At 29.6% G+C, this 23,545-nt stretch overlaps 1 protein-coding gene across 1 annotated transcript in view; it reads right to left on the bottom strand.

Moving 5' to 3' along the window:
* Positions 1-7,472: 7,472 nt before the first annotated feature.
* Positions 7,473-23,545, bottom strand: part of LOC142334231 (diacylglycerol kinase theta) — a 159,376-nt gene continuing 143,303 nt past the window's right edge. Inside the window, exons 18-19 of the mRNA XM_075382083.1 lie at positions 21,587-21,694; positions 7,473-9,818 (exon numbers count right to left, since the gene is read on the bottom strand). Coding sequence (XP_075238198.1) covers positions 9,699-9,818; positions 21,587-21,694 — 228 coding nt within the window. The 3' untranslated portion in view covers positions 7,473-9,698. The remainder of the gene's footprint in view (positions 9,819-21,586; positions 21,695-23,545) is intronic.

Here is a 23,545-nt window from a genome sequence, read left to right as displayed (position 1 = left end):
CTAAAGTCAAGTTTCTAGGTGAAGTCAGCGAACCATTCCAAGTAAAAACAGGAGTAAGACAAGGATATGGTCTTCACCAATGCTTTTCAACTTTGTTTTAGTCATGAAAACCTTCTGGGAAAATGACTCAATTGCAAAAATAGGAACAAAGAATGAGAATCAGAACAATAGCAATAAACCAATTGAAAGTAGTTAAAAAAAAACAGGCTTGCAGATCTCCTTTTCAAAGACAGAAATGATTACAAATGCTAGTAAATATCCAAAAAAACAATAGAAATAAAATATCGCAAAATTAAGATTACGGACCATTTTAAATATCTTTGAGAAATAATTAGTAGAAACAGAACAGATAAACTAGTAATTGAGGCCAAAAAACACAAATTAGAACTAAATGTTTTACAAAAAATATTTACAATAAAAAGAACCTTTCTATAAATGCAAAATTAAGGTATTGTAGCACACTTGTAAGACCAGTAATCTTGTACGGCATGGAAACGACAAATATAACTGAAAAGGAAAATCTTCTCAAGATACACAGAAGAATTTTAAGAAGGATTTATAGACCAAGAATAACATAAGAAGGCTACAGACTCAGATCAAATAAAGAGATATACAATAAAACTGAAGACCTGGAAGAAACAATAAGAAAATGACAACTAAAATTCTATGGACACAAGGTCCGAATGAACCAATCAAGGTTAAACAAACAGATTTTCAATAAAATCTGGAACTGTAAAAGTCAAAGTGGCTATGTTAAACAGATGAAATAGGAGCACAAAAATTCAACATTGCAGAAAATGACTGTCAAGATCAAAAAGAATACTGAAAGTACATTTTTCAGTTAAAGGTTCCTTTAGGTGAAAAGAAAAAACAACACAGGAGAATGGACTGAAGAAAAAACATGAAGAAAAAATGGAAACAGAAAAATCTCTAATACAGGAATGGATCACCTTAAATGCTCTAAAACTACTCTACATCATGCAAATAATTTGCCAGTAATTTCATAATTTATCATGCATAAAGCATTTGCATGATAAATAAACAAAAATTATTTCACTACAATTTACTTTCATTAGACTATATCAATCATTATGACCAAGCTGGTTAAGAATATTTGAATTTGGTCTCATTAACAATACTGTTTACAGTCTTGTCATGGATCTTACAAAGTTGATGGTGATTACATATTGATTTATGAATCTGAGGATTAATTTCTATTGTCTCAAGTACTTGAGAAGATAGAAGTAAATAATAAGTTATTTATAATAACAATAAAATCATTTTATGTGTTTTATAAAGTCAAATTTTGTCAGCAATATTTAACCTATTTCCATAAGAGATTGAAGGCTTAAATTCTGCAAACATGCTTGTTGTCAATGATAACAAAAAATTCCATAAAAAATCTATTTTCATAGAAAATTTGTACACAACCACACTGTGTACAGAAGACTTCGATGCAGAGTGCTAGTATGCAGTGCTTTCTGTTACCCAAAAAGATGAATAGCCTATAATGCGAAGATGGGATATAATCATTGCTCTTAGGTTTATGTATAAATATGTTTGAGTCTATGATTCATACTGCTACATTATATTTCAGAAGAAATCCATCTGATTGTACACAATTGTGAAGAGTTATGTAATCATTTATACAAAATTTATAAAAGTGATAAATTAACACAATTCCCTGAGATTGAGTTCAAAAAGTTTTAACGATAATACACTGTCTAATTGTAGCAGTAATTATTTTTAGTCTAAAAAGTATAAAATAAAAAAAATTAAATATGCTTTTATTTAACTAATTAAAATGTTATAAAGAAGTACCAAAATTTCACTATTTAGAAATTATTGAATAAGTAAAAAATTGTTTGAAAAAATTTTCCAATAAAAATTTATTTAATGGTGCACTAGAAAAAGAAAACTAATTTCACTTTCATATTAAATCAAGAATAAATGTTTATAATATACTCTAATTCAAATAAAATTTTATATCGATGATGATCTACAAATTTGTTTTCTATTCATAGTAGCAGATATACCTTTACGTGAACATTTATTTATTTCATTTTTCAGCTACATTTAATTATAATAATGCACATTGAATGAATTTAACAAAATTCTATCATATTTTATATTATGAATAATAAAAGCGTCAGGTACCCTTCATTGTATTACATTATATAATCATTTCATTGATAATTTGCTAAGTTTGCTTTTTTAGTGGATTTTTAAAAATATTTATATTGGAAAATTTTTCTGAACAATTTATACTTTAATTCAATAATTTCCAAAAGGTGAAACTTCAGTACTTTTTGTATTTTCATTAGTTAAATAAAAGCGTATTTAAAACATTTAAAAAAAAATTAGATTTTCAAATTTACAGGATATGAGGAGTATCATTGAGGTTAAGAACAGTATATTACTCATTGATGAATCCATCATATCTTTCAGGCAGTTATATGCTTGGATGAAGCATTCTAAAGACCACGAGAAAATTTGTAACTATTTGCACAGAACTTTAAGAACATTTATGTGTTAAATAATAATTACTGCTACATTTCAAGTAATGATGTTAACTTCATAAAGTTGGATTCAACTGAAATCAAGGAATGTTGGCATAACCCTTGATCCAACAAAGGAAGAAACAAAATCCAGTAAAGGAAAATGAAAGAACAGGACCTGATGAAATTCTCATCTACTTGAAATAATCTTCTAATCAGATAGATGTACTACTGTTACAATTATTCACGTTATCAATAACATTTGAGAAAATAAAATTATGACTTTTTGATATCCATCATAATACCATTAATAAAATTCATCAATGGACTATTTATATATTTATCAATACTGCCATTAAAATTTGCAATCAGGCAGGCTCAACATATACAGCTTAAAAAAAGGCATATGACTTACGTGTACTATTAAATTGTAAAATAGTGGAATAAATTAATAAAACAAAAGGACCATTCATTACAAAGGATTTATTGGAGGGTGATTGTGCATTGTATGCATCAAGAATCTCTTGGACAGCCTTCAGTTTATTTGGAATACCACAATCCCATCATTTACTATATTCTCAGAGGTAAACATCTTAACTTTTAGTGATGATCTAATTAGATATACTAATTTACATCCCATTATATATGTTATTTTACAAGAGAACTTAAAGGAATTTCATACAAAAATAGTTTCATTGCTGCAAGTATCTCAGTTCTGAGTATTTCTTGGACAGTTCCAACACCCAATTTGTACATGCTATCCATGACTTGATAGCAGTATTTGACCAGAGATTTCCTTTTGCAGCTTGCATAAATAACGATCAAGATATTCAATAGGTTTCATCTACCATAACCTTACTTCTTTTAAAAATTTTAATGCAATTAAAACAATGTTAGTCTGGATTGTTCACAAGGCTTGATTATAGCTCTTGTATGTAGAATCCTTGATTACAATGCATGTAGCCTGTATCTGGAGAGGATCTGGCATAGATTTTTGCATCTATTAAACTTAATAATATGTGAAATAGATTACAACTAAATAATGTTACTGATTAATATTCAAACCTAGAAAGCATTGAAAAGGTGAAATTATTATGTCATCTTTTTTTGTACAGACTAGTTAATGACATTAACTAAATGTTATGAAATGCTTTCAAAAATTAACTTTAAGACTTTCAGTTAATACTACTAGGATTTTTCTTATATTCTAATATAATCTCATATATTACAACTTCCATCAAACAACTAATGTGGATATTAAAATAAACAGAATGCATTAAAAGGATAGACGATAGATACTATTCTCCCAGACTCTTTGATCTCTAAAGAACACTCTTCAGGATCTTCAACAAATAAATGCTATCTACATAAATTTCTCTGAAGATTTTCATATTATTTTCAATCACAAAATCAATTATACTGCATTCCACAGGCTTTACTCTGGAACTTCATTGTTAATTTTCATAGTGTTCAAATTCTGTTAACACAATAATGAATGTTGCATTGAAGAAACAGATTCAGCATGTTAAACAAAGTTGTGAGAACCAAATTTCTTATTAGTCTGCTTGTTCATATAGTAAAATATGACAAATATTTTGTAAGTACATCTGTTATTCTTTCTGCTTGTAGATGGTTGAAAATTTATTATCCACAGATCTCGCATTAGTTAAATTTCTGTCATTAGCTTCAACACAAATCATAAAGTATAAGTTCTATTTTCATTTACCGATAAGGTAATTTCTTCAAGAAATGAATTAAAAATTCATCAAATGAGTTCAAAAATTAATGTGGCGCAAAGTAACCCTTCCAACGTAGTTTCTATATTAATATTGTTTAGTTTGGGAAAAATTATTGGATTATTTATTATTTATGAATGCCTTACAAAAAAAAATTGTATAAAGATTTCCTGCAAAATAACTTACCATCATTTTTAGAATATGTTCCTTTATAAACAAGATGACAAATGATTTTCAAACATGAGAGGATTTCACACTTTTGAAAAGAAGATTGGAATTATTTGAATATAACTTATTTAAACAACTGAATACGAGGTGGTGGATCCCCACCCATCCCTTGTTAATTTGGTAGGAAATGTTATCTAACCTAATGCTATTGGATCACCAATTTTAGAGTATTATGAAAACTTCAGTATATAAGTTTTTTTATGAAATAACCCTGATACAATTTGGAGAACCACCCAAAGAATTTCAGAATGAGTTATGTGAATGGTGTGACAAATGTAAATGAACAATTTATGTAGGTTATTCCATTTTTTTACTCATATTTATTTTAAGTTAATTCTGTTTCTACATTTTTTTAGAAACATCAAAAAGAGTTTTGGTCTAGCATAAAAATCAACATTCCTCTGCCATGTTTTATCTTGAATACAAGTTAAATTTCTTACTTTTAACAGTTTTATTTGTTTTCAGTAGAATTTACTTGCACCAACTTTCTAAGAATTAAATTTTCTTCAAAATGCGCTATAAAGTTGCAATTGTTTGTTGGCAATTTAAACAAAATAAATTTACATCAGTTCTAAAAAAGTGTTTTTTTTAATCCCAATTTTTTGGGCTTAACAAAACATTTTCTCAGAAACTACTGCAAATACTGTTCTAGGACCTATTAAAAGAAAAAGTAACTGTTAAGCCTATGAAAGACTAATTTTGACTATAAATTGTGCTCCAAGAACTTCAATGAAGTATCATTTTTACCATAACAACAAAAATCAGGCTGGAATTTTTGCTAGTTGTATCTTGAATACATTTCTGGACCTGTTAAAATATGCATGTATACATATAAAATGAAATTGTGATGTTACTGTAATTATATAAATACGGTTTTTTTTATGATTAATTTACCAAACAAGCTTTGAAGCTTATACATGGGAAATGAAACAGAAATTTTATACCATATGAAAATGACATTTCTGATCTGGATTCAAACCCAGGACCTCTGGATGAAAGGCCGAAACAAAGACCACCACAGAGATCGGCTTTAATTCTCAATCAGTTTTGATGTATATAAAGTATTGAATCTATAAATTTCATAATTCTACAATACAGTATTCTCTCCTTTTTTAAATTTTATTACTGTTATTAATTTGGACAAATATACCTCAGTTTGTAATATACAAAGTGAACATAAATTATTAATCACATTTTAGGGGCTCATAAAAAATGAACAAAGCAATGTAGTACACGTTTTTTTCAAACATTAGTGTAGGTAGTATAGTTACCGATACCTTGAATGAACATGCTGGCGTGATGTAATGACAGAGGGATCTCAGCTGAGCAACGACTACCATGAGCCACTAAGTTCAGCATTGCAATGCTCATAGTTGAGCACTGGTTTCATGAAAGTGGATTTGTTATTACAGTTCTCAGTACTTAGATATCAATTCTTAGACATTAGTACTGCCATGATTATCCTAATAAAGATTATTAACCATTGGTAATAGCAGTTTATGGATTCAGAAAATATAGTTATACAAAAATGTCTTGGCAGAGCTCCTGTCTCTGAGGAAGTTATTAAAGAGTAAATTGAGTGAGAGAAACTTTTCAGAAAAGCCCAGATAAGTTGCCTTGTAATGCGAGTTTAGAACTGAGAATACCACAACAAACAATCGTGAAGGTTCTACACAAGTGCCTAAAACTTCAGGCATACAAAATTCAGTGGTACATGCAACTGAAGATGATTATAAACCACACCATTATATTTTTCTGTGGACATTCTTAATAGAGTTTTTAGAAAAAATAATCTTTGACGTTATCTTCCATGTTTCTGGTCACATTATTTGCCATAATTGCCAGATTTGGGGTAGCGAGAATCTTCATGCCGGTTGACAAACACCAAATTAACATTTTGTGTATGTTGACTGCTTATAAAGTGATTGGACCATTATTTTTCGCTGAGCAAATGGTTACTAGTACTAGTTAACTAGACATGTTACAAGAGTATACAGTACCACAAATTGAACATCAGCAACTCAATATTTACTTCCAACAAGATGGTGTACACACCACACTGGGGTTTACATCTACTACTTACATATACAATTTCCTCAAATATTGATTGGCTGTGGTGGAACAATTTCCTGGCCATCTCAATCCCCTGATGTTAAGCTACTCAATTTCTTGCTTTGGGGATTTACGCAACAGGATAACAGAGACAGGGTATACGCAACAAAGGTTATCAGCATTAATAAACTAAAAAGAAGAATTAAAGATGTAATTAATATAACTCTAGATAATTCTAAGTGTTTGGCTTGAAACTGAATATAATCTATAAATTTTGCATGCCACAAAAGGTGCTTATGTGGAACTTATCTGAAATTAATAAGTGTTGTAAAAAAAAACTATTTTAATTACCCAATTCAACAATAAAACCCGCATTTAAGTACACTACTTTGATATTTTTTTTATTAACACCTAAAATGTGCTAATAATTTATAATCACTCTGTATTTGTCTACACACACAATGTTCCCCCGCAAAAATTTTTCAAATTTCATTTATTTTCCGTATTAAATGTTTCATTTAGTATTCAAATTTTCAAAAATTGATGGGAGTAAAATGAGGGGTTTCTAATCTGATTATTTCTTTCAAATCTGGTGAATTAAGTTCTGCTCAATTGGAATGCTTTATATTGTTAAGGATCTTTGGTGGTAATATCCTAGTAACTCTTTCCTCTGATATACAAACCAGAACTGACTGTATATTTGTAGTATATAATTTTCCATTATTTTTCCTCCAGCAATACTGTTTGGAATACACTAAAAAAAAAAAAATTGAAATTTATTTTACCTGAACTGAAAATTAAAGAAATACTTACCTGTTACAAAACTGTTAAGCAGAAAAACTATTAAAATCATAATATGAATTTCCAGTATGATCATAACAGTAATTTAATTAGATAGCATGTGATCAACTAAAATTAAATGTAAAGGACTTAAATAAAAAGACTAAAATTCATCAAGAATTACATTTAATACTTGCCTATATACGCACACTTTTATTTATCTATTAATCTTCAATGACATCATAATTATACATATAATAATCTGAGAAGATAAATATAATATGTTAAAGACACCGTATTGCAGCTGAACTCAATTCTTTGTGTAGTGGTTTAGCTACACAAATACAGTTGATTACTTTCGGGAAGTCATTGTGAGTTCGTGCAATGTGGTCACATAATTAATGCTGAAACGGTAACACTTTCATATATATATTTATATATTACATATATATATATATATATATATATATATATTATATATCACACCAATTAAATCTTCTTTTACCGAAAAAAGATTGTACAGAGCCTTTTATTTATTTTTAATCAATAAATACTTTTCATTATGAGGCTAAGCAATTAAAACATATAGCTTCACATACCCGCCACTAGTGTGTATCTTTCACGAGTTTTGCCCCGGATAAGCGACCTGTGAAAGACTGAGCCCCAAACACTAATGGCTGGTAAGGAAAAGGGAGGCTCACATCCATATCCGGAGAGGAGGTAGTCTCCCGCAAAGAAAATTAGAAGAGTAAGCGATATCAGCCATGAAACAACAATTCTATTTTTTTTTTTTTACCATAGAGTGAACAGAACTGTTGTTTCTAGTATGGACCGCTCAGCATCTGATAAAAAATAATTAGATATAAGACATTTAGCAGGAGAGAGGTATTTACTACGCTGGTCTTATCATCAGTTCCTGACTTTTGCTTATAAGGGCTTACAAATCCATATACATTTCAACAAACAATGACATTCTCAGAATCCCTCCAGTGTTTCAGCACAGCACTAACACAATAATCAATGTGACTTAGTCCATCCATATACTTATTATGGATACACACTGAATAATTTAGCACTAATCTTATTTCACAGAAAATTCACAATTAAAATTTTATATATATATATATATATATATATACACACATACACTTATTTTCTTATATCTACAGAACAACTGGAGTAAATGTAATTCATTCATTAAGTCTCATAAGGTCATTTCACCTTCAGTGCCCTATTATAAACCAAGATCAGAGAGCTGATGTGCTTCCCCATTGTGCTATTCCAATGTTACCTCAACAGAGTGCGCAGTAAGGTCCAGTTACCAGTTTCAGCAGCAGTGAAGCATTAACAAGCTGAAATTTTGATCTTTACTTGCATTCTGCGATCAGCAACACTTCAGACAACCAACACAGTAGGGATGACACCAAGACTTTTATTTTTTTCAAATTCAGGTTAATAAGTTTGTTTTTCTAGTACATTAAAGTACTGAGTCGACAATGTCATGATCATGAAAACATTTTACTAAGAGATAAGACTCTTAGACAGTTTAAGCCGAATAATTTCATTTAAGGATTGCCCCAAAGAACAATGCCACTTTATTATTAATATAATGATTAAATATTTTCTTGTACTCTTAAACGAGAACCAGAAAACAATACTGTTCATTCTATTGCTGCTACCAGCAATCAGTGGTATGACATCAACTAAAATAAAACATGACTAGAATGCGTACTTTTCAGAGAAATATAACCATTTGACTATCAATCAAGACAAACGATGTATTTCTCCTATAATGTGCGCAAATACACACTTAACAACTTTTTCAATTTTTTTCAACTTCATAAGAAACAATTAACAATTGATAAATAATATAAACTTTACATAATTCCAATTAAAACAATGGAAGTTAACACTGCGACCTGCTGATACAAATCTAAATGAAATGCATTTTTCTTATTTTTCTTTTTAACATTTAATTTAGCAGGTCGCTCACAGTTTAAATAATAAGCACTAAATATTACATCATCAACAAAATAAACTCTAAGAGTAGTAACCGAAACAGTAATGACACAGTAACAACTCACTACAGCTATGATTCACATCACAAACAAACCAGTTTGTTAAAACTGGAGTTCCGTCATTTGGTAAAAATACCATACTTTATGTAATAAGTTAATCATTACAGTTTAACATTCATACTCTTAAATAAGTCTAATTTATATTTAGTGAAAATTAACAATATATATATATATATATATATTTAACATTACTGCAGTTATGCTAAATGCAGTTTATGTTGATGTGTAAACCCATGCCCAATAAAGGAAAGGAAAGACTAGATACAATGAGGTCTGCTGCAGACATGAGATCAGGAAGAACAGTTCACAAGGTGACAACACCACCCTCAGAAGGCAGCATTCTCTTCTGGTAGGCGCAGTGCCAACTGGTTCCCTGGAGATTGCACCATGAATGTTTCAGTATTCCGCCGCTTCATTTTTCCTTTTGTTTTCTTCAGCATTGTCGCCTAGGTGTTGATCATGGGATAAAAATGGCAGGGAAAGAAAAAACAAACAAAAGTAAGTGCAAAAAAAAAGAGGGCATACGAGGTTAAATTCTAACAGAATATATACATTTCTTTTCAATTTGTTACTGGGCAATTCATTCTGCAGATTAAATACTTGCTTGCAGAAATATTATTTAAGAAACTTTTGTTAAATATGAACTACGTGCTTTATTAACTAACGTATGATAAATAAAAATTCAACAGTTAGTTTACTAAATTTGGAATAAAATACCCTATACATTAACCACTTAAGGAAAAAATTAAAATTCATTATAAAAAGTCATACAGCTGTACAACATAAAAGCTACTGGCAAGAAACACTTATAAGTGTATGGAACTGAGGTGATTTTAATAAGCCTGAACTGTGTAATTTGAAATAAACACAAAAACATGAATCAATGAGTCTCCTAAAAGAGAAACAAAAAACAGCTAAAACTTAGGTCTTTATCATTTACAACAGCAAAATTATAGAATCAAATTGATAATTAATAAAAGGATTAATCTGTTAATCATAGAAAGAATTCTTTATTGCAAGTAATTAGTTGTAATAATATTTTACTGTCGAAAGCTGTTTACTTATATAATTGATTTTATTAACAAGATAATTTTTATAATTTACACAAAATTTATAATTCTATAAAAAATAAAACCATGCTGTAACAATTCTTATATCCCCTATTTACATCACTTTTCAGCATGTGCTAATTTGCTAGATAAATTTTCTCACTGAATTTACTGGGATTTGGACACCACACTGAATGACAATGCTTTTGTAATAAAGCATTTGCAGATGATATTAACACAAGTTTTAAAAAGTATAATTTAAAAAAACAAATTCTTAAAACATAGAATATTATATATTATACAAAGAATATTCAATATTTTACTAACTTATTTAAAATCAAGGGGAAAAAGATAACAGATTTATCACCTTTCTTTTGCTCAACGCATTACTTTGCTATATTATATTGATAGGAAGAAGCCCCTATTTTATAATAACAAGAAATAACGACTACTAAAGAATCACACTAACAGTTTGAAAAATTTACTTACAACATAAGCTCCCTACAATAAATAGAATTGATAGAATAGTAAGTGTTAGATAAAACCAATGAAAAACAAAGTAAAGAACATTTGTGTCCAATGAAAGAGCAAAAACTTCATTCACAGAATTAACTAAGTACTCTAGCCTATAAAAAATAAAACAAATAAATGCTGATTAAACAGTTGAACTGTTGATCCCTTCATTAGTTTTTATCTGACAGCCAAGCTATCAATAATGAAAACTATTATACAAAAATTTATATTAAATTTCTATCCTGCATTTAAAATAAGCATCTAAAAAAAAATTAATAAAGTATAATTTATATTTATAACTTATCTAAAAGGTTAATAAATAATATATCAACTATAAAAATATGCTCTAGAAGAGATAAAAATATTATTTATTTACTTTTATATGAAACAATTGTGTTGATGTATTAATAATTATTATTTTCATTAAGGCCTTAAGAAAAAATAATTATTAACAGGTAAGGTCTTGCAACTGAAAAATACTTAAAATTCTTTTACTAAATTAAATTACAGGTACACATACAGGAATGGATCACTTTTATATAAAATACTGTTTATTAAGTGGATTTAACTAATTCTTGAATAAGATACCTAAAAAATGTAATATTAGTGATTTAATAAATTACAGCTTTAAAAATGATTGAAACTTAACATAATGTTCCTTTTAAGAGAAATATTAAACAAATCTTTTATTTTTAATTCTACTTGGACTTTTCTAGTCTTACTCAGAATCTTCATTTATAACAAAAATTAGTTCAATGATTTCTCATCATAAATGCTACTAAAGAATTGTTACAGAGGTCTTAAATGTTATATATTAAAAATAAACAACAATGATACACCTTAAGTAAATTTTGAAAAAGTACTAATAAGGAAGATTTGAAATTATTTGATATTTGAATCATATTAAATGTATTTAATCAATTTAAAATTGTTGCTCTAAGTATACGGATGAAATAATTAAATTTTCAAATTTTGTTTATTTAATACAATAAATGAGAAAGCAACATGACTTTAGACTGAGCAGAATAATTTATTATTTTAAAAATTTTTCTCAAAATAATCATTATTCAATTAATTATTGCCCTCTTCAAAACGTAAGCTATATAAAATGTGTTAATGTAAATAAATTAAAAAAAATTAGCTGGATAAAGCAATCTGAATCATGCAGAAAAGCGGGGCTATATCCTACATACTAAAATTTTTACAAATGAAATGATTAAAAGTTCCTACGGGACCAGATGTATTCTGTGACATTCATGGACCCCTAATACTTTCTGTCATTCGTGCAGAGCACATGCAAGTGAAGCCTCACTAATGACTAAGTGCTTGCAAATCAGGTATGTGAGGTTAGTCGTCGTTCTTGCCCCCCTCCCCGTTAGCAGGTAAGATGTTTGGCTCCGTATTCCGGCGCTTGATCTTATTTTTCTTCAGCATGGTTGCCTGCGAGGGAACATCCCGATACTTGTCACTTTTTTACAAATTTATTCATACTACAATCAAATTATTATATCATTAAATAATAAATGTAAAATATCAGTTTTGAAGGAAACAAATGTGTTAATGATACTGAATAAATTTCAAATTATGAGCTAATTCAGCTTACTTAAATCCTTAACTACTATTTTCATTATTTTGGGGATTTTTATAAACACACACACACACACAAACAAACACAAGTAAAAAGTATAAAATTTCTGAATAGTCAGAAAAAATTCATTGGTTAGAGCAGACAGCACACATTGTGGGTGAACTAAGGGATAATTAGTAGATGACTCAAGAGTTTTCTTGAACATTAATACTCGTCCAAATTATTAAACATAGTAGCTCAAAATTAATAAAAGATTGTATCTGCCCATTTGTGTAGGATGCAAGTGTAAGACAGATTGATTAAATAAACATCTGTTTGAGTAATTAGAAAGTGTAACATCATTAATACTAGGCATGCCCTCCTCAAATTTATTAATTCATATAACAGCATGTGGAGCATTTTATGGAGGTGTGTCTTCATAAAAGGGCATAATCACTAAAACAATCTTTATGTGCTCCTAACATGTAAAATGAATTTGACCATCACTCACTAAGATGACTAATAATACTTCAAGCAAACAAAACATCAGAGAATCCAAAATCGGTCAATATGACAACCAATTTAAAACTATCAGGTAGTAGTAAAGTATTGAACAATATTTATTTACATTCATTTTCAATGGTTCAGAAACTAAAAATTAACAATTTATTTACCGGTCATAATTTTGTTAACAGGTTTTTTAATACTTTGTTAAGTTATTTTGCCAGGCTAATCATTTGATAAAATAAAAGATTAGTGTGAAAAGATTAGTGTTTGATTAGATTTTGAGAAAAAGATTTATTACTGTATGGAAGAAATGTGTGAAGTACAGAAGTGATGGTATATGACAAATGAAATCTTACATTTAAGTCATTTGTTCACCAAATTTAAATTAAAATTATTTATTTAAATCACTTCTCTGATATAATTTTTCAACTATAATATAACCTTTCACAACCAAATTATCTTACTCAAGCCATTCTGGCTTAACACATTACAAAGGAATGAATGTTTTACCTTTTATTTAGTTTTATACGGATTAAGCAATATGATGCAAAGATTTTATAAAGAAGTGTGCAAATACTGGAAAAAATCTTCAACCACCTAAAAGTTAATATCTAAAATCAAATCAGTCATTCAATTTTAAGAGTAATTTAAATAAATTTACGCTTTCTCTCTAATGACCAATTTACCTGTTATTTTGGGCTAAGATATAAAGGATTATTTTAGCAGTATTTTAAGGTTTTATACTATAGTCCATGCCAGGAGCAAATGATGTAATATTTTGCCTCAAATAAATCAATATAATATCTCCACATGCTTAATATTATTTAATTTTAGTGCGCATGATCTTATGGAAATTGTTATAAACAAGGCCAACATCACTGAATTAATAAAAAAAGTTAATACATATAAAAAACTCTTTAACAGTATTACACCCTGTTTAACAATTTCAGAAGTCGTCATTTGTAATCAGGGAGATAACATATTTACAACATGTAAAGCAAACAGATGAAAACAGATTGATGATAAACAACTAAAATAAGATCAAAGTTTTTATAAAATTCATAAGGATAAATAGTAAGTTAAAGATAAAGCCTTAAAAGAAAAAAACAGCTCTAAACTTAAAAGAAACAACATTTTGATTGAAATTTAATTCACTTTAGAACATGGATAAAAAAAGGACAATTTCACAAATATTGCAAACAAAAAGAGTGAGCGATAAAAAAAATTAAATAAAACTTAAAAATTATAATTAAATTCTGAAATTGAGACACAAAAGTACATTCTTAAACCGTGTAACACATCAGCATTATAACAAGTTTATGTACTTTGTTGTGACTTTTACAAAGGCTGCATGAAGATGACTGGTTATTTGCAGCAACATATCTATGACTACTGTAGATCTATTTTGTTTACAATTATCACGTAAGATACGTGATAGATAATATATAAGATGAGATATGTTGGAATAAAATAAAATTATATTTTCAGACTTCAGGATTTAGTCAAAATAATACTACACAAAACATAATTATTCATAATATGAATACTGTTGTAGTACTATTGAATAGATACTTTATAAAAACTATGAAATGGGGTCATTTTATTTTTAGTATTATATCGATACACAAAATAATGTTTCTTTACATGTGATAAAAATTAAGTTCATAACTTTACTTTTTAGATTGACTGAACTCTGTTGTGGATTAATAATATGCAGTAAAGTTCAATTTACATATTACTGCAATTTCTTTGTATAAAGCACACTTTTTAATGCAATTAAAATATGTAATTTATTGCTACTCATTTAAAATCTATTAATTTATGATCTATCATGAAATACAAGCCTGACAAATTTTATTTCCATTCCTATAATAAACAAACTTTATTATTACTATTTTTTTTATAAGGCTTTAGATGGTTATAAGAGTTTAAATTTAGCTATTATTACAATTTCTCAATTTAAGACATTTTGTGAAAACATACTGTGCTTGACAAACAAATGTTAGGTTTATTAGATAAAAATATTTCAGCTGATAATTAAGTAATCTGCTTTTAGCAAATACATTTTTCTTTTCACAGGATATTACTTTTTAATGAATTAAAATTAATGTGGCTGTTAATTATATAATATTGTACTAATTAATTCTTATTTTTTAATATCATAAAATCAAAATTTAGCCTCTCCAAAAATTTGTGACTTCTTTGTTGATCTTAATTCTAATAAATGATGCATTTAAATAAAATACAAAAAAAGGATAGTACCTATCTGCAAAGAATGAAAAAATAATGAATCTGAAGTATGGTGTAGAACTTATATTCTTCTATGTATTGATTATAGAATGTATTCATTATAGAATTAAACTGCAGTTTAAGTTAAATATCCAAGTTACAAAAGATTCTTGTAAAATGAGTCCCTAATATACATAAGATTTGAATGTAGGTGTATGTGTGTGTGTGTGTGTGTATGTGTGTGTGTGTATGTATATATATATATATATATATATATATATATATATATATATATGTATATTAATATATAAATACATATATATAATATACACACATGTCCAAATCTTATATATAATGCTGAAATTTTGTTGTCTGTCCATCTGTACTGAAATCACGATGCGCCCTGATTGGTTAGAATATAAATATATATATATATTTTTGTTTGTTGAAAATTTAAATAATTTATTAACGTATTGATCACTGTGTTAATAAAATTTAATATTACATGACAACTACCAAAACACAGTATTAGGTAAGTTAAACTTACCATATTATTTCCAAGAATCAATTCTTGCAGGATCCCACATCATCAGTTGGTATTAAATTCTATAATTACACTACATATAATTTTTTCTTAAATTTTGTTTTTTAAAAAAGAGAACAATCTAAAATAGCAAACAGTTTAAAAGGATTATATGGAGCGAGACAAAAATATGAAAACCCCTCAACAACTTAAAAATCGTACCAGATAGAATATGTAACTTTCAGGATACAGTATCAATCAACTACTTTACCTTTTGACGAGAAGCATAATTTCAACCCCTTCTTGGAGGGTGGCCCAGAGACTGTAACTCATATATTTCAAATGGTAACACCCTTTGTGTGATATATCATTTTAAATGTTTCTTTTAAACAAGAAAAGTGGTAAAATAAAAAGTTAGTACGTTGTCTGTATCCAAAATGAAGACAGGATAAAGTTTGGAATTTGTAAAAAATTACATTGATAATTTAAGAAACTGTTATCACAAATAAAGATTTATAAAAATTTGATTAAATGGATGTTATCAAAATTTATTAAGCATAACATTTGCTTATTTATTTACACTTCATTTTATTGCATGTTTGAAATGTCCTTCTTCTGATGTTTGAAAATACGCCAGTCGGTTGTAAAAGGATGATACTTCATTATTCAATAAATCCCTAGTGATATTTTGGGCGATTCTCAAATTCTATTTCGTAAATTCTTGATATCATGGGAGTTATTATGAAAAACAATACTTTTAAAGTGGTCCCATGCAATGATGACAAGTTGGTGATCTCGTTGGCCATTCTATTTGACCCTCACCTCGGCTAATCCATCTATCAGGAAAAATTCATTTAAAATTTCACGTACCTGAATACTGAAATGAGGCGGGGCACCATCTTGTTGAAACCAAATGTTTTGGAAATTGGGGCCAACAATATCTTGATTGTTTGAAATATGGTCAAAAAGCAAAGCACCATATTTCACTATGTTAAAATTTCCATCAATAAATATAAGTCTTATCAGTCTTTCAATAACATACCTGCCCATAGTTACTTTGACTAGATACTGTGTATGCGCCTCATACCAGTGTGGATTAATATCAGTTCACTATCAACAATCATGGCAATTTACGTAGCCATTTAAAAAAAAAGTGGCCTCATCTCTAAAAACTATGTTATTTAATAAATTAGGATCTGCACAAATATTGTTCATCATAATTTTGCAGAACTTAAATCTTTAATCATAGTCATCTTCATTAAGTTCTTGCAAAGAATTTTTAAGGGTTGAAATTTTCACTTTTTAATGCTTGACTTACTGCACTTTGGCTAATGTTATGTTCTTTTGTTGCTGTTCGAGTCGAGAAGTGAGGATTCTCAATAAATTCTTGCATAATCTCTAACAATTTTTTATTATTTGTTGAAGATTTAGGCCTCCCTAGTCTTCCCCTATTATTAATGCTCTCTGTTTCTTCAAATTGTTTTGATGGTTTTTGACATTGCACCCCTTTTGAAATAGGGTTACAATTATTAAATAATGTGTTGAATAACTCACAATTTCATTATACAATCTACCTCTATCGCCAAAGCCCCTCATCATTAGAAGAGACCCCTCTCCTGTTCACTAAGTGACATATTGACAGCAATGTTAGCAAGTAGCACAGAAAAAATTAATTATTAAAAAAAAACAAAACAAAAAAGGTAAAAAAAAGTATAAATAACAAAAAGTAACTTACAGATGTGGTAAAATTAAACAAAATCAATTACTGATTTTGTATAACTACTACAAAAACTGATCATAATAAATTCTCATAAGAAACTAACAGTGTAGTAATGAAACACTCTAAATGGAATGTTACACCATGATGAAGTAAGCTTCATTTTTGCAGCAATGTTAAGAGACCATTCATTAATGAATAGGTGATCAGCATGATTGGGTAACAATATTTTTATTTATTTACTCATTAAATTGGAACAAAAACAATTTTTTGTATTAAAAATTAAAGTTTTTTAAATTTATATTTAACTTTAAAATGCATTATAATTAAATTAGATAAAATTTTTATTTAATTCAGTTTAAGTTCTTTTTATTTCATTTTATTATCTTAACTTACTAACTAAATTTAGTAATTTTCAAAATCTGAACTTTATCCTGCTGCCACTTTGAGTACAAACATCATAAAAACTTTTAATTTATATTATTTTTCTTGACTAAAAGAGACCTTTAAAATGATTATCACAACAAGGATGTTACCATTTAAAATACATAATTGCAACCCCTGGGCCACCCCTCCAAGAAGGGGTTGAAATTCTATTTCTTGTCAAAAGGTAAAGTAGTTGACTGATTGATACCAATCCTGAAAGTTACAGTATTCTATGTGGAATGGTTTTAACATTGTTGAAGGGTTTCCATACCTTTAACTCACTCTGTATATAATGTAATTAAATAATTCAATACGAACTGAAAGTGTGGGATACTGTGAAAATTGATTCTTGGAAATTAATATGGTAAGTTTAACTTATCTAATTATTATGTTTCGGTGGTTTGTATTTCATATAATATTAAATATATATAATATTATTTTATTGAAATTTATCTTTTTAATATTCATATTATTCCTATGTACTGTTAAATTATATTAATATAATCACCTAATACAGAATAATGAGATAACACATATCTTACCTTAATTTTAACAAGAAAATACTTTCATGGGATCCCGCATCCTGTCACGATTGAAATATTTAAATAAAATAATTAACTTAATTGAAATATTTAATTAAATATCAATCTTAAACTTAACATCTATTTCAGTCTTAAACATTTAATTAAACTTCAGTTTAATTAGATATTTCAACAATGACTGAGGATGCAGGATTCTGCGAAAGTACTTTCATGGTAAAATTAAGATAACATACTGGTTTCATTGGCATTTCTCCAGCCATCAACCCATTCGGTCGCCCTAAAGCATAAGACCAAATGTCTGTGCCACAAACGGCAACTGAGCCTCGAACAGTTTAGCGAACAGTATGCTAATATAGCTCCTAGAGCTTACCTAACAGCACGAGTGGACTAAGCTTGGTGCCATATGCCATCGGCTTATGTATCCCTACCGCTCACTTGTCATATATTTGCTAAAATGGGTAGGCGCACCCCGTCAACTACTTAAAATATATATGACATCCATAATAAAATTTATTTTGTCTAGCCAGCAATTTGCTGCCATGCCTAGGTCACTGAATGCCAGCACATACCTGTCCACCATTTTATAGCGCTTGGAGCCATAATAATTGGCTGGTGACCAGCCATACTCAGGGTTAGCTTCCCATGGCAATGCGGTAAGTGTCTTTCCCTTAAACAAACTACGAATGCCGGTTGAACAAAGTAACCGCATCTAGGAACTCCCATACAATGCGGCTCTCGCCACATTGACTCGCCGCTTATGAGTGGCCAATTTTCCCCTTGACCTCTACGTTCCAGGATGGCCCCGGTCTCTGGCCCCCCTAAGAGCAGAGCAGTCAAACATCAGCCCACAGACGCACAGCTCATCAGCTACTAGGCGGAACCAAAACAGATATTGGTTCAAATTAGCGTGGTTTGTGAGCACCCGGGCACAAGTTGCACTTAAAAACAAGCTTGAGGCATACCATCCCCCCAAATCCTGTATAAACTTATACAAGGATCTTTCCTTAGCCATGGTGTCCCATTCCAGCTGCCATACTTCCATCGCAAGGCTCTGCAGCCTCTTTCGCAGGTGGGAGATGGGCAACTGAACAAAATTTAGATCTGGTGCATTGTGATCGCCATTCTGTTCTGGTACTGGCTTGGCTCAAAACCACATCCCAAATACCTCAGCCTCCCGGCCTCTTCGCAATCTCGATATGGCTGCCCAAACTTTCACCACTAAATCGATTGGAAGAGCCTTTCCCAATACAGTGGTAGCATTACAGGAGGTTGTTTTAAAAATATCAGTGCATACAATTAAGCACTGGGCCCTCTTACATTTTGAAGTGCTCTATTCATATCCAACCTACGCACTCAAATGGGCGCCATGTAAGAGGTCATGGTTTTGAAGACACCTCGATACACCATATACATTTGATGGCCTGACAACCCATAGTCTTTCTGAGCAATCCTCGTAAATTTGTGCATCATTGAGATGGCGTCCACCACTACTTGCCTAATATGGTTGCTAAACAGCAACTTTTCATCAAACAAAACACCTAGGTACTTATGAACTCTAACTCGGCTGATTACACAGCCTTTATATTCAATATGGGGGTTACGACTGTACAATAATTTGTCTACGCCCTTAAGAAGCATGAACTTCATCTTGGGCACAGAAATCTTTAAATTTTGAATGTTCATCCAGCTCTCTGCGGTTGACAAGGACACCTGCACATGGTCTTCTAGCTGTGGTTGTAAATTACTACGAACTAAAAGGAGACAGTCATCGGCGAAAGTCTGGGCCATGACCCCTTCTGGAAATGTCAATCCCAGAAATCCGTCGAATACCAGGTTCCACAGCAGGGGATCGAGAACGAAACCCTGCGAACTTCCTCTGGTGACGGATTTTTCCACAACTAGGTGCGCATCCTTAAACAGAACCATACGGTAAGACAAACAGTCATGTACCACGGCCTGGAAGGCTACGGGAACACTGCGGCGTTCCAACTCATAGAGGACAGAACTCCAACACAAGGAAGGAAATGCTGCCTCTATATCTATAAAAATTGCCAAAACATATTTACAGTTGGCACTTTCCACCTTGGCAAGAGCATTTAAGATGCAATCCTCAGTGTCAACTCCTTTTGTGAAGCCATACTGGTCTCGATTTAGAAAACAGTTCATCTCAATGCTTTCCCAGAACAGTTCCACAAACAGCCTGTCAAGCAATTTGCTGATTACCGGCAAGAGGCTGGTGGGTCGATAACTGCCGACCTCACTAAGATCCTTTCCTGGTTTTAAGAGCACCCTCACCAAAGACACTTTCCAAGAAGTTGGGAAGCAGCCCCAGCTTAGGCACCCTGAGAACAGCCTGCCAAGTGCCTCTCTTATGACAGGCAGCAGATGGAATGATATATTCAGGTCAAGTTGGTCAGATAACATATCAGGTAAGATAGCATACGTCTTATCTCAATATTCTGAACTAGGTGGTTTATATTAATAGAATTAAATATATTTATAAAATTTGATTATGCATGGAAGTCTAATGTTGTGCACCTCAGTTTGGATCTTCATTCTTTTCTCAAATCTTTAAAAAAAATTATCTAAGGGAAATAATTATTTTAAGAAAATAATCATGGCAAAAAAGAGGATTCAACATAATTCTGAAAAAACGTTTTTACATTTTTATAAAAATTGCTTTTAAAAACTGATGGAGAATGCATAGTTCTATTGTATAAAAATATAATTATCAAAACTGAAAAACAGTTTACAAAGAAATCAAGCGCTGACATGTTTACTACAGTCAATATTTTATTCACTGCCAAATGGAATTATATTCTAGGCCAACTGATGCAAAACAAAGCAGCATGGAAGAAATTTATTGTTTACAATTAATAATAAAAATTATCACTGCTTAAAGACTTACAGAAAGTAGGAACTATTCTTCTCACAAATTAAAAAAAAATACATATAATACTAATTCTTTTAAAGGAAGAAAGTCAAAAAAATTTATTTTTTTATTAATAAACAATCAAAATCTACAAACAGACCACACAAAGGAAATTGCTGTATTTTGTGTATCAGTATTTTTATCAGAAATCATCAGTTATTAGTTTATATCATTTAAAACACATTAATCTTACTTTGCTAATAACTCACCTTTAATGCAGATTTAAGTACAACTATATTGCCAGCACCCTGAATCCATGGCTCACCATCAACTTGCACTGGAATATCTGCATGGAGATATATTTTGATGTGACCACCCTGCAATTTTTGTATTAAATTTAAAAAATCAAATTAGAAAATTAAATTTGCAAAATATATACTAACACTGCCAACAATAATATAACTTTTTTAAAGGAACTATGAATAAGCATTTTATTTTCTAGATTAACAAATCCTTGATTGTATCCTGCTATACAATTTTTCTTATTTAAAACTACTTACTTGTTAAAAAGATAAACAGGACCAGATTTAACAAGTACAACATTTACAGTCACTCTTATATCACCTTCGTAACTGGTGGCTGTTGTTCCTACCTGACATCAGTTGAGGCCATTAATAATGGTTTCTTTGCGTAAGGCAGACATGTATTTAGAACATGGTAGAAAAGTGCATTTATTTTTTTGAAATTTTTCTGTGCAGTCAGTACACTGTTGTGTATTTACATAAATTTCATAGTGCTCTAGTGATTTTAATGTGGCACTATTTTTGTATATATATAATATCAAGACTAATATCAAAGTCTGTGTATTTGTGATCTGGTTTTATGTAGCTGCAAACATTGAGTATGTTACTATGGAGGGTTGTTGGTTCCCTTATATTTTGATTGTTTGAGGTGCTTTAAATTTTTATTGTTAAAAACGTGTTTAATGTATCTTAGAAGATGAGTCTGATTTCACCATTGTAGAGCATTGTGGGGTTGAAGTACTTCAGTTTGTGTATTTCACAGATGTTATGTTTGCTTAGTCAGTAGTGTTCTGTACAAAATGATTTGTTTTAAAGGCTAAATTGGGTTAAGATTTAAAAAAAAAAAATGTATTAGTTAATTTCTCTAAAGCTTTGTTTATGTATATAAATACAATTTTGTTTTGTTTTGTTTATCGTTGTTTTTATTTTTATTTATTTATGAGTATGTTTATGAGTACACTGTTACATCTGTTTGTATGTACTAGGTAGTATATTGTTTCATTCTTATTAGTGGTTTTTTTATGATGTGTGTACTGACTAGTCTGGGGATCGTACATCTACAACTAGATAGTCCAAAGTTTGGGTGATTTATTTGACATTTTTACTTTTCTATATATTTTGAAAGATATTTCTGATGATTGCTTTTTGTGATGGTGTGACCAAAAAGATTTTTTTATTGTGTTTATATTTATATGGTTTATTTTGTTTATGTTAATAGATATTCACATTGTCTTGTGAGTAGTTAGTGAGAATTGCCAAAGTCCAAGCTCTGAGTTATGTAGAATAAGGGATTGGGCAAGATAAACAATTTTGACAAACTACCTATACTAGTACTACTAATATTCTAAAAATTTGTGAATGTTTGATTAATGATATACGAAAGTGCACTCTGTGAGTTGCCTTGTATTGCTGTCAAATGCTTTTGTATGTTTCCAAGTACTTAGCCATTCCTTTTTCTTTTTGTAGTTATTAGATGTGAATAACTACTACTGTTGCGATTTTAATTTTGTGGTTATTTCATATGTCTAATAATCATATTATTTAGAGGCTTAAAAAAAGGTTCAGATTAATCTGCAGAAATGTTTTCTGCACACAATGCAAGAACTTTAATTAGAATAGTAATTGAGAAGTGATGTAAAACACCTTAAATTAACCATTAAAACATGTTATAAAAAAGTTGCAATTACTATCAAATGTCAGAAAAAATTAATAAAAGAAAAAAATTATTAAAATTAATTAAAATTAATAAAAGAAGCTAAATTAAATAAGAAACCAGCTTAGAAAAGATCTATTTCAGGAAAGAAGGAGAAAGTAACAATTTGTAACAGGAAGAAGTGAGCAGATGTTTTTGGTAAATGCATTTCTCAAATTATAGCCAAGAATTCTATATAATACAATCAGTATATTCAACTGCTCAAAAATTAC

This window comes from Lycorma delicatula, chromosome 1 (assembly GCF_047948215.1).
Source record: "Lycorma delicatula isolate Av1 chromosome 1, ASM4794821v1, whole genome shotgun sequence".
Lineage (NCBI taxonomy): Eukaryota > Metazoa > Arthropoda > Insecta > Hemiptera > Fulgoridae > Lycorma > Lycorma delicatula.
Note: the sequence above shows the minus strand (reverse complement) of the source record. Positions and strands in the feature narration are given on the sequence as shown.